The sequence below is a fragment of the Rutilus rutilus genome (assembly GCF_951802725.1).
Source record: "Rutilus rutilus genome assembly, chromosome: 11".
NCBI lineage: Eukaryota > Metazoa > Chordata > Actinopteri > Cypriniformes > Leuciscidae > Rutilus > Rutilus rutilus.
In genome coordinates this window covers 37020371-37036426 of record NC_140216.1, presented here as the reverse complement: position 1 = coordinate 37036426, position 16056 = coordinate 37020371, and the positions used below count along the sequence as shown (strand labels likewise).

Below are 16056 nucleotides of genomic sequence, written 5' to 3'. Positions count from 1 at the left end.
TATCAGCATCATCAGATATTTAACAGTCCTATATTTCATTTGACGATGTATATAACTGTATCAATAAAAAATTAGCATTTAAATGAATCTGATGTGTTTTTACCATGATCATAATATCATGGAATTTTGAAGATCCATAGTGTTGTGTATGAATATGGTAATAATCATACAGTGATATATGTTGAGGAATTACCATCTGATTTTCCTCAGTATTATCACAGATTATTTTGTAATTGAAATGGTAGAAACAGCTTTGATATACTTTATCAATTTTATCATAGTTTGGTTTATTTTGATGTATATAAAAACAAAAATACAGACACTTTCACTTTGTCAGGTTGAGATGGGAGAAAACAATGGCATGAATAATTATGAAAAGTTGAAAATAAAATAGTTAAACAAGCATTATATTTTCACAATATAATTTGCAATTATAGCTAGAATTATAGATTTTAACAATGAAAAACTAATTATGAAAATATTGCAAAACATGTTTAGATTTTTAATTATATAAATCATTTTCATTGTGTATTTCATATTACGGAAGAAAATTCATTTATTATATTTGACAGGTGTGATGATCAGTGGAGTCGAGTTTTTACCTCCATTATTAGGCCACGGGCAAAAATATGGATAGAGTTTCCCAGTGAAAGACTGATCAGTGAAAGAGTAGAGATGAGAGCTGGACTCCACATCATAAAAGGAGACCAGACCCTCCTAATAATCCACAAACACACCGACCCGCTGCGGCTTCACTCTCACACACAGAGAGACACGAGAATCAGCACCGGCTTCATATTCATTCTCATTCCTCAGCCACACAGTCCAGTATCCATTACTGAGTCTCGCTGTGATATTTCCCTTCCTGTTAATGGATTCTCTGGCCACTCCTAAAGTCCAGTCAGTCTTTCCCTTCACCTGCACCTCAAAATAAAATCTCCCTGAGGAGAATCCCTCCTTTCCCAGGACACTTACACAGTAATCAAATCTCTCTGGATTGTCTGGGAGTTTCTGTCTAATATCTCCACATCTCACTTGTTTTCCATCATCAGACAGGATGAGTTTAGGATGAGCTGTATCAGGATCCAGAGTCACATCCACTGAGAAAACAGAGAATATAATTCACAATACAGATATTTAGTGATGATGTGTGTAATATGTAATCAGTGTTTAATCATACTGTCGGTCAGTGATGAAGCTGTGAGTATCTGAATGTAATCTAGTGTAGTGCAGACAGCACACTGTACCTGCATACTGCTGTCTCCTCTTCAGTTCTGTAGAGACTAATGACAATAAAACACCATCAGATCTTTGACATGTTTATGTGTGGAATTATAGACAAGATTTAAGGTTATATTTAAAGAATTGTGTACAACATCATGTTTTATCTGATCAATGTTTCTCTGCTGATATTTAGAGAATCCCTGAACTCCTATTGTGTTTGAGCTCGAAATATTCCTCATTTTTAGAACATCTTTGGGAATGTTTTGTGAAACATTTTATGATATTTTTATTTGATATATTTGTATGCCTAATGTTATTCATCTCAGTTTTGGAGTGTATTAGTGTTGTGGTTATTCAGCAAAGACAACACTATAAAAAATTATCTTTAAGAAAATGAAAATGAAGCCCAGCACTGCGAAGCTGTTTGATACAGGTCAGAAATATTCCTCTAAAAATTAACAAATTTGCATCTTAAATTCATGATGTCTATGATTTGATTTTCTTCTGCTAAACTGATTTGATCCGACACATAATCACAACATTTAGATGAAACCGCTGAAAAGACTGAAAATGGCAGAAAATGAATGTTACTTTCTGTTGTTTCTCATCTAAAAGTGTTCACAGATTTACTAAAGCCTCAAGGTTCTGGTTACAGTGATGAAGCTTCTAGTACAAGATGAATTTACTGCATGTTTCCTGAAATTAGAGATGAATATGACCTGCTCTCTTCAAGAAGAACTGTGATGATAATGACACACACACACATGATCACACACTTCTCTTATTTCAGCTTTAACAGACTCATTCTTCATTACTGATATTAAAAGATGATAAATATATGTATCTGTACGGTGTATTTGATATTGCTGTACCAGTTAGCGTGAGTTTCTCCTGTAGAGAGTCCTGCAGTTTAGTCAGAGCTCTCCTCAGAGTCTCCAGACTCTCATCAGTCTTCACACTGATCTCAGACCAGTTCCTGGTGTTTCTAGAGCTGCACAGGGATGAGTAAATCTACAGCAGGAGAGAGGAGAAATCCTTCAGCATGGGGAGTGTTATGGTGTCATATACTGCATTATCATTGATCAGAGAGATGTTGACTGACCTGTAGGAGGTGGAGGTGATCTTCAGTGTGTGAGAGCTGCTCCAGCTCAGTGTTTCTCATCTTTAGCTCAGTGATCTCCTGCTCCAGCTCTTCAATGAGCTCTTCCTCCTGTTTCTCTGCTGCTTTCTGCTGCTCCTCCATCATCTCCAGCAGTTCAGTCTGACATCTCTCAATGGAGCGGATGAGATCAGTGAAGAGCTCCACACGGGCTGCTTTCTCCTTCTCTGTGTTTCTCTGCTCAACCAGGACAATCAACACATTATTAGTGGCGTTTGTTAAGAGAAGAATCAGTGTTATTATTTCTCATACTTCAGTGTTTTTAGGCGGTTTTCAAAATCCCTCATTCTGCCCCGTTTGCACTGAATGATTCCTCAAATCATGTGTGTTGTTGAGGAGAGATGTGTTATTACTTTACTAAATGATCAGGGAATCACAGACGTGTCGATATTCAGACCAACAGTGTGACTGTGAGTGTGAAATTGCTTTTATACAACAATTCAATAAACAATGATAGATATTAAAATTCATTTAATTTAATTATTTTAAACTCACTTTTCTGACTTCTGCTGAGTGTTTGACGTCTTGAATCTTCTTGATTCGGTCCTGGATCATCTGCTGTGTGTCTTTCTGTGTCTTCATCAGTTGAGTCTATAGACAGAGAACAACACACAATATGTTTTCATAACTGATTCATTTATATTAAAGAACATGTGATTCCTCATGATAAGAGCCATTTAAAATCAGTTTGTCAGTAACTTCTACCTTCTTCTCTTCACTCTCCTCTTCTATAAAAACAGTGTTGTGGTTCTTGTGGTCTGTTAGAGTGCAGATCGGACACACACATGTCTGATCATCTCTACAGAACAGCTCCAGAGGTCTCTCATGTTTCTGACATATATAGTCCTCCAGATTACTCACAGGATTGATCAGTTTGTGTTTCTTTAAACCTGCCATTCTCAAATGTGGCTCCAGGTGAGTTTCACAGTAAGAGCTCTGACACACCAGACACGACTTCAGGGCTTTCAGCTTTCTTTCCTCACAGACGTCACACAGAACTTCAGGTTTTTTCTCAGGACTTTTCTTTTTATAGTGATCTACGAGCTCTCGGAGTGTGGTGTTAATCTTGAGATCGGGTCTGTGCTTGAATGTTTCTTTACAATATGGACAGTTGCAGGTCTGGCTGTTGTCCCAGCACTTATTCAGACAGGTCTTGCAGAAGTTGTGTCCACATGGAGTGCTGACTGGATCAGTGAACACGTCCAGACATATAGAGCACTGAAGCTCCTCAGTCAGTGGACCGCTGGAGGAAGACATCACTGGAGAGAGAAATTATGAAGATAAATCACCCACTTCTATTCTAAAGTTTGGACACACTTGATACACACACTCCATTTAAGTTTCTTATAATATTAAAATATATTGTGGCGAGCAGGACGAGGCCGGTGGCGTGATTGATAATGAGCGACACCTGCGCGACGCACCGGGCTCGTATATTTACAATTATATAAAGCTCTCCATAAAATATATTATATGGCCAAGAGTAATTTTCATCTTAATAATGTTTAATGTAAATGTGATTTTCATCTGCAGTTTAGAAGTTTTGTGTTCAGTCTGTCTGCTGCGGGTCATGTACTTCCTGTTTCTTTAGTCGTTATGTTTTGTGACAAAATGACAGAAACGCCAATCTTTGTATCAAAAACAATCAAATGACATATTTAAATACAATTCTGATACCATTTCAGTGAAGTGAACAACTAAAATAGTTAAGTATTTGACATGCTTAAACCTGGTTCTGTTCAACTTATTCCAGTTCGACATAAACCTACTAAACCAGTTCACTTCCACTAGAAACCTGTTCAGCACAATCTCTCTTATATTTCTATCTCTTACCTGTGAGGATCAGACTCCACAAGACTCTTTGAACGGATCAATAAATATTCTGTAGTTTAAAGAGGTTGATCGTTTCAGGAGTCCATATTGCTGTTGATCAAGTTAGTTTCACTTTCTCTGAATCTCTCTGAACTACAGTGATGTCAGAGCTCCTGTATTCACACATTAACATTTTAAAATTAAGAAGCCGTATTTTTCCGAAGTCTCCAGTAGATGCCGCCATTCTCTCACCATTGGTAATTTCCATAGACAGTAAAAGAAATGGACACAGCGACCCCATTGGAACTCAATTGAGACAAGTGAAGCCCATTTTTAGCACTTCCGTTTCTGACGCGCAGACTCAAACCCTGTAAAAAATAACCGAGCAAAGCGTTACACGGACCACGTGAGCAACCCGTCTGTCTTCTAGTAGCTGTGCCAAGAGAAATCTGAATCATTCCCTTCCGAATCTTGCAGAGACGGAGAGTGTGAGTAGGAGCTGTCCATGAGCTAGGAGCAGGAGCAACTTTTGCTAGGTATTCTGATTCCACGTCCCCCCGATTGCCCGCGAGCTTCTCCTCCCGTCCATACGGTAATCTCTCTACTGTGCGACAGAGTCGCGTGGTTATGACGCAATCGTTAGCCTACTTTTACAAAAACTGCTTCTACGGGGCCATAACATAAGCTACAAGGTAATGGAGCATTTTATACATTGTCGTGTTTCTTTAGAAATAAATAATGCACAAATGAAGTCTTCAAACGCCTCAGATGTAAAGTTATTCGCTGTCAAAGTGACGCCAAAATGAATGGGAGTCAATGGGATGCTAACTGCAGGTGAAGTTCTTCTACAAGATGGTGGCACGCGGCCGGCTTCAACTTCCGGTCAACTTCCTTGCGGCCTGGTAATTTCCACCATAGATATCATATAAAGGCTAGATGTCTCGTGCGCACTGCTGGCCAATGGAGGTCGACGTCCGCACGTGGCGGCCATCTTGCCACAGTGTACTCGCTCACTACTTCAATGGTGCATGTACTTTTAAATAACCATAACTTGCTCATTTTTCTACCGATTTTCAAACGGTTTGGTTTGTTATAAACGTCAGAGATGTAGTTATGACACTGCATACATACACTGCATACATATGAAAAATTATAACATACATGTTCAAGCATTCGGAATTATAGCCACGTTAATAACGTTTGTAAGAAACCAAACCGTTTGTAAATCCGTCAAGATTTCAGCGAGATAAGAGGATTTGTGTGCGTGCTGATCATTCACCTTAATGCACAGAGCACTGTCACAAGATGGCCGAACGATGATGCCGGAAGTGACTGCGCCATAAGACATCTAGTGTTTATATATGATATCTATGATTTCCACCAACTGCGGAACGGCGGCGGAGTTCAGTAGCCTACTTATATCGCGCGATCATACGCGAATTCGCGAGATCTCAGCTGTCAGTCATGGCTGTATAGCCGTTCCGCAACAAATCCGGTCCTGGTGGGTACTGAAGGACAGCAGAGCACGGAGCCGATCCGCAGCCGTTCCGCAGTTGGTGGAAATTCGGGGCCACAGTGACTGCTTTTATCAGTTATCCTCCTTGTTCCTATATACAGGCCCCATGACACTTTGCGCAGCAGTGACTTCCGACCTCGCTCTATGAACGCGCTAATATTTTTTAAACTGGCTACAAAGAATTATTCTACTCACCTTTCAACAATCGAAGAACAAAAGGAAACATACAAATATAAAAGCATTAGCTATAATTTTTTTGTCTCTTGGAAATGCACATTTGACAGTAGCTTGACAGTAGCAGTTCTGATACAAATGTACATTTATTTTCATTAACACAGACAGTAGGTAACATCTGTAAAAAAAAATAATAATAAAAAAAAAAAATATATATATATATATATATATATATATATATATATATATATATATATATATATGTAAAAGCCTAATTTTTAAAGGGTAAAGTTTAAATAGGCTATTCTTACTGAACTCTACTCTTATTCAAATTAACCATTGGTCTTATAGGTTTCATATTTAGATCATGATAAGCACAGGTAAAACATGGCACCTCACTACCATGTCCATGGTAAAAACAATATGGTTCATATTGTCACAAGCAGGTTGAAGCAGAGAGGATGCAGGTTCTAATTGCAGCATCTTTATTAAACAAACTCAAATCTCAAGAACAGGATCAAAGGAATATGAACAGAACAACCTACTAAACACAATGATGACAGACAAGGAACAGTTGAAACACAGGGCTTAAATACACAGAGAACAGATCAGGGAAACGAGACACAGCTGATTAGAGTAATTAACAAGAAAACAGGGGCCTGTACCATGATGGTAGTTGAACAAACTCCAGGGGCCCGTTCTTCGTACGTTGCTTAAAACATCCGAGATCAAATGAGACATCCAAGATGATATCATTGTGCTAATCATGATCTGGCTAACTCGGTTCTTCGAACACACTTGCCGGATATGATTAGTATAGCTGGATTGAGTCATCTGAGATAATTGCGCGTTCATGCGCTGGTTTAAAAGGGGATATGTATCGATAGTAGAAACATTGATCAGCAACGCTGCTATTGGCTGCTCAGCGTGGGCGTGGCCAAAGAGTGCGCACAGTTTTTCTCCTTAGCAGAGCAAGAACTAATAGTCAAAGTTTATTCGGAATTTTAATGTTTAATTAAAACGCCAGGGAACACCTCAAAGTCTACAAAAGCCAGGAGAGAGGGCTGGCAAAAAGTAGCAGACAATTTAAATCCGTTAGAAGTGGCCATGTTAGATGTTTTTATCACTTATTAGCCTAAATTTTTGTATTTTAATAATTGCATAATTACTTTGTTCATTGTAATGTCAGAGTCACCACAGTAGAACATGGGAACAAATAAAAGTGAAGTACAAAAATATTCTACATAATGGTAATTTTTTGTTATATAGTCTCTTTTATAAAAGGCACTGTTAAATAAATGGTTGTCTGATTATAAAAGCAACCAAGAAAAAGGTTGAGAAAAGAAAAGATCTTAGTAGCCTACACTGTAAAATAATTTTTGCTGCATTAAATTAAGGCATAAGTCATTTCAACTGTTAAATCTTGAGTAATGATGAATTGGTTTGACTTGTGAAAGTGAAAACTGATAAACTTATGTTAATGTAAAAATATTAACACTTGTATCTGTTCCCAAGAAAGTGGTGGCTGAAAAAATATGTGCAGTAAGTGGACATTTTCTAACTTTCCAAAATAAATAAAGTATAAGACTTTGTAATGTCCATATGTTTCCATTGCACTGGACAGTGAATAAACCCTCTCAGATAACTGTCGGAGGAACTAGCCTACCTGCAAGCGCATAAATAACTTTACTTCATTTATACTTGTATGCTTTATGGCTGCAATATAAGTTGCAGGATTCCACATCTGAAAGGCCTACTGAAGAGTATGCACAGACAGAGGAGACATAGGCCTACAGGTGGGCAGTGTATAGCCATCTTTTCCTTTTTATTTGTTGCATGAGGCATGTGTCTAATATCTCTTGTTGCAGGCACTTGACCACTGGCTTTTCTTTACAAAGAACAACTGAAATAAAACTCAAGGAACTAAGCATATTTGTATTTTATTAAACATTTAATGAAAAGTGTGTTTTTTTGGCAATGTTGTGTAATATGGCACATGCAACAATGTCACAGGCCCTGTCAGGTGTGCAACCCTCAAGAGTTTTCAGACACTGACGTCTTCCCTTTAGTTAGCCAAAGTTCATTTCATTGTGTGCCCTTGTCCTGGCTAGAGCTGTATTGTAACTGGTTTGGGTCAGGGAATGGGGTCATAAAACACCTGTCTGCAGGCAGGAATATGTCATAATCACCTATGAAAAAATGCAGTTCTGTTAGGATCAGCATAAGTGTATGTAATACAGTGAGCTTGATATTTAATTGTGGAACTTTCCTTACCACTTTCAAATAATGTGCATAAATGTGAATCTCTGAAAATGCTTAAGTCATGCACAGATCCTGGCCATTTTGCTTTCACATTTGTGATATGGAAGATTTTAGTCAACTGCCTTTTTTTTCTTTTTTTTTATATAATAGGCCTATTACTAATCTGGAATATTAAGAATCACAATAGTAACTGGGCTGCACATTTACATTGTGAACCCTCTTTCTGTTCACATAATCCCCTTCATTGAGGCCTTGATGGCAGTCTATAGCCTATAGTCTACCAATCACGTTAGTGAAGCCTGAGTGACATATAGTGTAATCGGCATGGTCATGATTGCATGATCTTCATAAAAAATTATGATAGCCTAAAAAAAAGAAAAAAAAGAAAAAAGGCTTTAAAAAAAATGCTTTACAACATTGGGTCTTAAGTGGCTTGGAAATGCCAAAAAAACACAACCTAAAACTGTTTTTTAAACCTAAAAGCGCCAGGTAAACTCCGAATGACACGACAGACAGCACTTTCCATCAAGTTCTCCGCATCTCAGTAGTGTAAAGGAAAGAGCCACTCGCAAATAATCTTAGGGCAATGCAAACAGTTTGTGCTGTAGTTAAAGCCCGACTCCGACAAGTCGAAAATAAATGTGCGTTTCCAACAAATTAATAATGTAAACGACAATCTCACGAGTCACGAGAAAAAATATATATCTCAGAAAGTGCACTATCGCGCTGCGCTCAGTGCGCTGGACTTCCCGTATCAGCTCCGCTTATAAATCCGCAGTCTAATCCTGATAACATGAAATAAGCTGCTCCCGAGCAGGTTTAAGATTGCGCACCTGTTATGTTGCTATGACAGCAAGTCCAGGATGAGCGTCGAAGAACCAAACAATCCAAGATCATGCCAAATCCCCAACAATCAAATCCAGCTAACTGAGTTAGCGACGTACGAAGAACGGGCCCCAGGTTAGCCTACAGGATTAGTTTCGAGTTGACAAAACCAAACCAATCCAACCAGGCTTTGTTGGTACCATGACCTGATCATCAACTTTCTCTGTCAGCTCAGGGGTCCGTTCTTCATACGTTGCTTAAAACATCCGAGATTAAATGAGACATCCAAGGTAGATATATAAAATTGTTTTAATTTTAACTTAATTCTATTTCGAATTGTAATTCTGCCTCTATTTTGTCAACTCAATTCACTGTCAGATACTTCCACAGTGTGCGACATTTACTTTTACATTAGATGTTGAACGGCGAGTGAAACGCTTTGAAAAGAATATTCAAATAGTAGGATGAATTTTAGGATGAAAGTGGGACAGTAGATGAAGTGAATAAAATATGTTTAATGCTCATCTGCCCTTTATATGTTCTCTCACACTTTTACTGATGATCTCTAAAACACACCTAAACAAACAAAAAGCATCAGATCATTATCGCATAAAAAGACATAAAAAAAGGTTGTTTTGGTATATTTATGGCAGGAAAGCCACTGTCTGAAGCCTTTGAAGAGTTTCTCTTGACCAATCAGCGTTCAGTGTGGAGTAGGCTACGACGGGAGCTTCTACCTGAGCGGGGACATGATCACGTGTGTGAGGAACAGCTGATGCTTATATCCACAGTCCAGTACTCTGGACACTCCAGTCCAGTTAGTGGCGGTAATGTATTATCAGGAGTCAAAATCCCAGAAGAAGAATGAGATTCTGGCTCTGCCTTTCAAACGAAAGGAATTCACTGGTGAGTCTTGTGTCTGAGATCGCGAGACAGCGGCACGTTCACATGTGCTTTATGGTTATGTAGAACATGATGCTGATGGTATTACTTTTCCTGGGGAAACAAAATGGAATCAATACGACTTTTTGTCTCTGTTACATTTCTTTGCGCATAACCAATGCTCAGTGCGGTAAGCAAAGTAAATATTTATTTTAATTTAGTTTTTTAATATATTAATGAATGGCGCTGGTGATGGCAGTTGAATTTTTTATAAAGTTAGTGTTAAATTAAGTTTAAGGTTTAAAGTGAAGCGACAGGGAGTGTTATTTATGATTGAAGGGAGATGTGAGATAATATTTTAGCCTAATCAGGAGTTCAGCGAGTTTTTTTTAATTATTATTTTATATTAGGCCTATATTATTTTATTTTATATTATTTTAGTTTTGTGCATTTGCAGCTTTCCTTCTCTCTTGTCCAGTGATGCAATAATAATGTGTCTCCTTATCATTGTCTGAAACTAGCACGAGCGGTAAAAGCTGATGTCACAAATGGGACATTAAAACATGGACATCATCAGCACAGAATTAAAAGGAGGTCAGATGTGTTATTACATTCCTCCTGCCTTCAAAATATGATTGCAAAGATTTCTTCACTGCCCTTGCCCGCCCACACGTTGAAGAACTAGACTCGCGCGCGTGTGTGTGTGTGCGCGCGCGCGCGCTTCTCCCGTTAGGGGGGTTATTTGAAGCTGCATTATCTTGCATTGTTTTGCTCAGTTGCTGCTTTACAGCTGGTCCCCCTCCTGCGGAATGCGATTGTAACAGAGGGGGAGCCCATGTACTCCGGACTGTATCGGGACAAATATGCGGCGACATTATATGGGCGACGTGGGAATTCGAAAAACTCGATGGCATTTGCATAATGCATCATCGTGTGGGACATCGTTTCCGCGTGCGACAGTTCAGCTTGTGGAAGCGGGCGCCCGCAATTCATTGACAAAACTGTGAATCTAAAGTTTCACAGAAATGCTGCATTTTCCACGTTTTGTATTAAGAAATGTGGAAGTTTATAGGCTATGGCAAGTTGTTAGTAGAACCGCTGATCACAGGAACCATCTCGTGTAGCCTATACCTGTATTTTTCATCAATAACATTTTCAAACTGGGGGCCACAAGAGAGAGCTAGGAGTAAAAATAATAATAATAATAATAATAATAATAATAAAACTAACCAAAAAAAAAAAAAAATGCCTAGGCTTACATTTGATTAAAATAAAAAAAGGATTACAAATAAACAAATTGAAATAATTAACAGATTTGATTAAAATAAAATATAGGCTGTTCAAATAAACAAATACACTTTGATTTAAATAACTAATAAATAGGCTTCATTTGATTTAGATATATAAATGCATATAAAATATTTTTTTGATTTAAATGCATTGATTAATATAGGCCTACATAAAGTTTATTTAAATTAATTTCATATAGGCTATAGATTTCAATAAATCTTACGGTACAGTAGGCTATAGTGAGTAGAAAAAAAACCCCACAATGATCTAACAATAGAAACTAAATATTTTCCAAACAACATCTTACACATACCTATAATAATAATAATTGGGTCTTTTTATACATTAAATTATTATATATCTGCATTGTACATTTAAGGATGGGGGTTTGGGGATAATCAGATTTGGGGGTCTGTGTGTAAAAGACTGCACTTTGATCACTTTGGTGTGTTTCCACAGTATTCTTGTCTTGCATTTCTTTTCAGAGAGACATCTTCTCCTGTACGTTTACAGCGCTCTCTCCAAACCTGCTGGATCCTCCGGTCCTGAGTTCAGTGCAGTGGGTCTGTATGATGACAGACGGATCTCTCACTACAGTAATGAAGAACAAACCTGGAAAAGAGACCGCCAGAGTTCAGAGATCTGGAGAGACACTGAAGAACCTGATGAATCTAAAGACTGGTTTATACATCTGGTTTATACTCTGGCAAACTGCACAAGATCCAAATGTGACGGTGAGTCTGCTGAGTTCAGTAAAAAAAAAAAATGTTAAAAGTTTTTTTTTAATACATTCATATTCGAAGAGTTATTTATTAAAATAAATATTGATTGTTTTGTTTATCAACAATGTTATCATATATTTTTAGGCCTCCATACACTACAGAGGAGAGTCGGCTGTGAGCTGGATCCAGTGATGAATGTAAAAGCGTTTGATGAGTACGGATATGATGGAGAGGATTTTATTGCCTTTAATTCTGACACGATGCAGTGGATGGAGAAAAATCCAAAGGCAAAAGAAACCAAAATGAAGTGGGACGCTGACAAATTTCTTAATCTGTATCTCCAGTCATTCCTCAAGATGTGCATGGACTGGATCTCCACATTTAATGATTCAATAAGCAGTATGTGTTGTTCTGATGACTTCAGTGTTTTTCTATATCATTTTCGAACATTTAAAATGTCTCTTGATTAGACAGCAAATGGAATTAGTAAATTAGAAATATAAAAACTTTCTCAAATAAAGTGCATGATATGGACTACGTTTATGGTGGTTTGTGTTTGATTTTTCTTTTGTGTAGAAATAATATGGAATATTGTTGCAATTTGATTTATTCCTGGTGTTTCTTATTGCAGATGCACCAGATGTTCACACGTTTGCCTCTGAAGCTCCTCATGACCGAAGCAAGCTGAATCTGAGCTGTCTGGCCACTGGCTTCTACCCCAAACACATCGAGATGAAGATCACATTGAACAACGCTAGCGTTGAACCCTTCAGCTCTACTGGAGTCAGACCCAATGATGACGAGAGCTTTCAGATGAGAATCAGTGTGGAGATTCACAGAGATGAAGAAGAGAGTTATGAGTGTCACGTCTCTCATAGCAGTCTGACACAGACACTTATAACACAATGGGGTAAATATGAGAGTATGTCCTGTCAGAAGTTAGCTTTAATTTGTGACCTCTTTACCTGTATTTGAGATTGCAGCTCAAGTCAGATTTTCTCAAATTAAATTTGGATCTTTTTTGTCATTGTATGTTGTTATGAATTCATAAAAATTGTAAAAAGACTGTTGTTGTTTTCCTACAGATGAAAAGCGCACTAATAGCAGTGAAGGATCTAGAAGGCATGATTTGGCAGTAACTGCAGCTGTATTTGCACTGGTAGTTTTAAATGTGTTTTTATGGTGTTTCTGCGCAGGAACGGCACACAAAGAGTTAAATGGTACGTTCAAAATGTTTAAAACTATTTAAAGTAGTTCACCTAAAAATTACACCCTCATGTTGTCTCAAACCTGTATGTCTTTCTTTTTTTTCTACAGAACTGAATTATTCTTTTGTCCTTGCAATGAAGTCAATGGGGTGCAAAATAAAATTGGACCCCGTTGACTTTCATTGTGAGGACTAAAGAAAAAAATTCTTCAAAATAACAAATTTTCCTTTAATAAATGTTTTAATAATTTTTGAAGCTACATTTGTAATGCAGATAAACTGCTTTAAAATTTAGTGCCATAAAAGCTTATGATTTGTGAAACACAAAACAGTGAATAATTACGAAGTCAGCTTAAGCTAAGCTTAATGCTTAATTTGTCTAATGTGTTGTATTTTATAATCTCTAGGCCAGATGAACTATAATGGCTCCAGCAGAAGAGAGAACGTCATCTCAGGGTCACCAGAACGACCGAAGCCTGTTGAACGAAACTGGTTTCAGTGGCTACTCGGGTCAGTTTGGGCTTCGTTTGAGCAAACTCAGTTTTTTCAGACTGAATCACCTTTTAGTGATATTCATCAAAAAAGTCCAAGAAGGCATTAATGCAGGTTTTTTTTCCTGCAGGCCGAAGAATCTGTGCTCATGTACAGCAGTGAAGCCAGAAGAGGATCTTCCTACATTCATGAGGTTCTTCCATGAAAACACATCTCAGGGTTTCAAAATTAGAATTTCATTTCACCGCTCTGATCAGGCCAAATAATTTATAAGCTTTAGTGGTCAATATGGATTACAATTTTTTTTTTTTTTTTTTTTTTTTTTGGAGCCGGTTGCACCAGCTGCTTAATGTACAAGTACATTGAAATATTTACAAAAGCCTCCGACCAGAACCATATATGTGACCCTTGACCTCAAAACCAGTCACATGGGTCAGTTATCTTAAATTGAGATGTATACATCATATGAAAGCTGAATAAACAAGTGTTCCATTGATGTATGGTGTGTTAGGATAGGACAATATTTGGCTGAGATACAACTATTTGTAAATCTGGAATCTGAGAGTGCAAAAAAATCGAAACATTGAGAAAATCTCCTTTAAAGTTCTCCATTTATGTTGGCGATTGTGCTGCATTCATTCACAAAAATAAGTGTTTTATATATTTACGGTAGGAAATTTACAAAATATCTTCATGGAACATGATCTTTACTTAATTTTCTAATGATTTTTGTCATAAAAGAAAAATCTATAATTTTGACCCATACAATGTATTGTTGGCTATTGCTACAAATATACCCGTGCGACTCGTGACTGGTGACGTTATCCAGGGTCACATATGATGTTTCTGTTTGCATGCATTTACATTTTAAGAAAGAATGTGTGAATAACTGACTTGTAAGCGGCTCTTCGGCACAAAACCGATCCTTACGTATGCATGCCAAATTTCAACACTAAAAACTATAGAGTTGTTCCAGGTACAGCAGGTAAACCACTTTAATGCTGCAGCCAATTAAGTACAAAATGATTTACAAACTTACCTGATCTGTTCTGTTCTGTTCTATACACTTTAAGCCATGGTTCCCAACTCTGGTCCTGTTTGATCCCTGCTGCAAATCTGGGGTTGGGAAACGCTGATTTAATCGTATCTTTGAGCTATCTATCAGTCTAAAGCTATCTGTCTACTTTGAGACTTCAGTGTTTTTCAGTGAATTCATCTTTTGATACACGTTTGAGGAGTTGAGTTGTATAAAGAGTTACATAAATTACTATATCCTTCTTTACACGAATAATACATGTGATTCACTCGGACTGATAAATAATAGTATGGATGAATGGTGTTTAAATTGCCCCCATTATTCTATTTTAAAGGTTCCTAATTTAGTTTTAGAGGTCTCCTCCTACAATAGGTTTACAGGCATCAAAGGTAAAAAAAAAAAATGCATCAAAGGTTTAATTTTCTCATAATATAGATTGCACATCACCTCATTTCTCGAAGAGTCTGAAAACGGTTCATTCGAAGATTCGGTCTCTCTAAACCCCTCCTTTCTGAGCTACTCTGCTCTGATTGGTCAGATGGCCCAGTCTGTTGTGATTGGTCGACCGCTTACAGTGCGTGTCAGAAACATTACCATGTCTGAATCTCAGCTCTGGATCTTCCTCAGCACTTGATACACAGTAATACGAACAGTAACGATGGCGTCAGTTTTTCCGTATCATTTCCAGCACGAGTCTCATTCTTTTGAAGTGCAGAAAGTGGATTCACAGCACAGAAAACAGCGTCTTCTCAACATGAGGACGACATGAACCAAACTCTTCCAGTCTCAGCTACAACTGCAGTGTTTGAGGGTCAAAGTAGACGTTGTTCGCCGTCAGCCAATGAAGATCATAGATGGCATTATCCAAATGTGTGACATTGTTACGCATGTAACAGGAAGTGAGACTGAAATTACTGGCGACTCGTTTCAGAAGTTGAGAATCGATTCTTTCTTTAGGAGACAAAAAGTCCATTTATCTGCACTTTGATCTTTAAAACTTTGCAGATATTTTACATTCACAAACAGCTTTATTATTACACGCAAAGGTAATATCCCAAAAAAGCATATAGGGGCAGGAAAATTCATAGCTCAAATGAATCACCAATGCTGTATATTTAAGATTAGGGAGGTTAATGAATTATTGTTGATTGATTAATTGCTGCTGAAAATGTCATTGAATAAGCTAACTCAGATATGTTATAATTTGTGTCATTGCCTCTACCCGTTCATGTACTGTTGCATATATGGATGTGTGTTTTGAGGTATTAACGTTAATGATTTGAATGAAAATCGATTATTAATATTCCGGAGAATTCCTTACAGTATTTAAGTAGCAAAAACGTACCTTTTATTTCATCTTTACAGACATATTACATGTACAATAGCTTCAGGTCTTCAGAAACACTGGACTTAAAATTTTTAGAATAAAATATATTGAATGCGTTCATTTCATTT

At 37.5% G+C, this 16056-nt stretch overlaps 2 protein-coding genes across 2 annotated transcripts; one reads left to right on the top strand and one right to left on the bottom strand.

Moving 5' to 3' along the window:
* Positions 1-243: 243 nt before the first annotated feature.
* LOC311299500 (E3 ubiquitin-protein ligase TRIM39-like) lies at positions 244-4361 on the bottom strand. The gene is made up of 7 exons (XM_084423089.1): positions 4217-4361; positions 3089-3642; positions 2879-2974; positions 2327-2560; positions 2097-2235; positions 1248-1283; positions 244-1100 (listed from the first exon to the last, which is right to left on the bottom strand). The coding sequence occupies exons 2-7, from the start codon at positions 3638-3640 to the stop codon at positions 718-720; spliced, it is 1440 nt and encodes a 479-aa protein (XP_084279215.1). The 5' UTR covers positions 3641-3642; positions 4217-4361; the 3' UTR covers positions 244-717.
* Positions 4362-9874: 5513 nt separating this feature from the next.
* Positions 9875-15657, top strand: LOC311299503 (zinc-alpha-2-glycoprotein-like). Its single transcript, XM_084423093.1, has 7 exons — positions 9875-10044; positions 11630-11878; positions 12011-12265; positions 12498-12776; positions 12952-13086; positions 13481-13583; positions 13696-15657. The coding sequence occupies exons 1-7, from the start codon at positions 9945-9947 to the stop codon at positions 13829-13831; spliced, it is 1257 nt and encodes a 418-aa protein (XP_084279219.1). The 5' UTR covers positions 9875-9944; the 3' UTR covers positions 13832-15657.
* Positions 15658-16056: the final 399 nt, after the last annotated feature.

What these genes read in the sequence shown, in the direction of transcription:
- LOC311299503 (XM_084423093.1), top strand. Translation starts at nt 9,945, where the DNA reads ATGATGCTGATGGTATTACTTTTCCTGGGGAAACAAAATGGAATCAAT. An exon ending in GGCACACAAAGAGTTAAATG is followed by an intron (nt 13,087 to 13,480) that starts GTACGTTCAAAA and finishes TATAATCTCTAG; the next exon opens with GCCAGATGAACTATAATGGC. An exon ending in TGGTTTCAGTGGCTACTCGG is followed by an intron (nt 13,584 to 13,695) that starts GTCAGTTTGGGC and finishes TTTTTCCTGCAG; the next exon opens with GCCGAAGAATCTGTGCTCAT.
- LOC311299500 (XM_084423089.1), bottom strand. Translation starts at nt 3,640, where the DNA reads ATGTCTTCCTCCAGCGGTCCACTGACTGAGGAGCTTCAGTGCTCTATA. An exon ending in GGAGAAACTCACGCTAACTG is followed by an intron (nt 1,284 to 2,096) that starts GTACAGCAATAT and finishes TATTGTCATTAG; the next exon opens with TCTCTACAGAACTGAAGAGG. An exon ending in GAGGAGACAGCAGTATGCAG is followed by an intron (nt 1,101 to 1,247) that starts GTACAGTGTGCT and finishes CTGTTTTCTCAG; the next exon opens with TGGATGTGACTCTGGATCCT.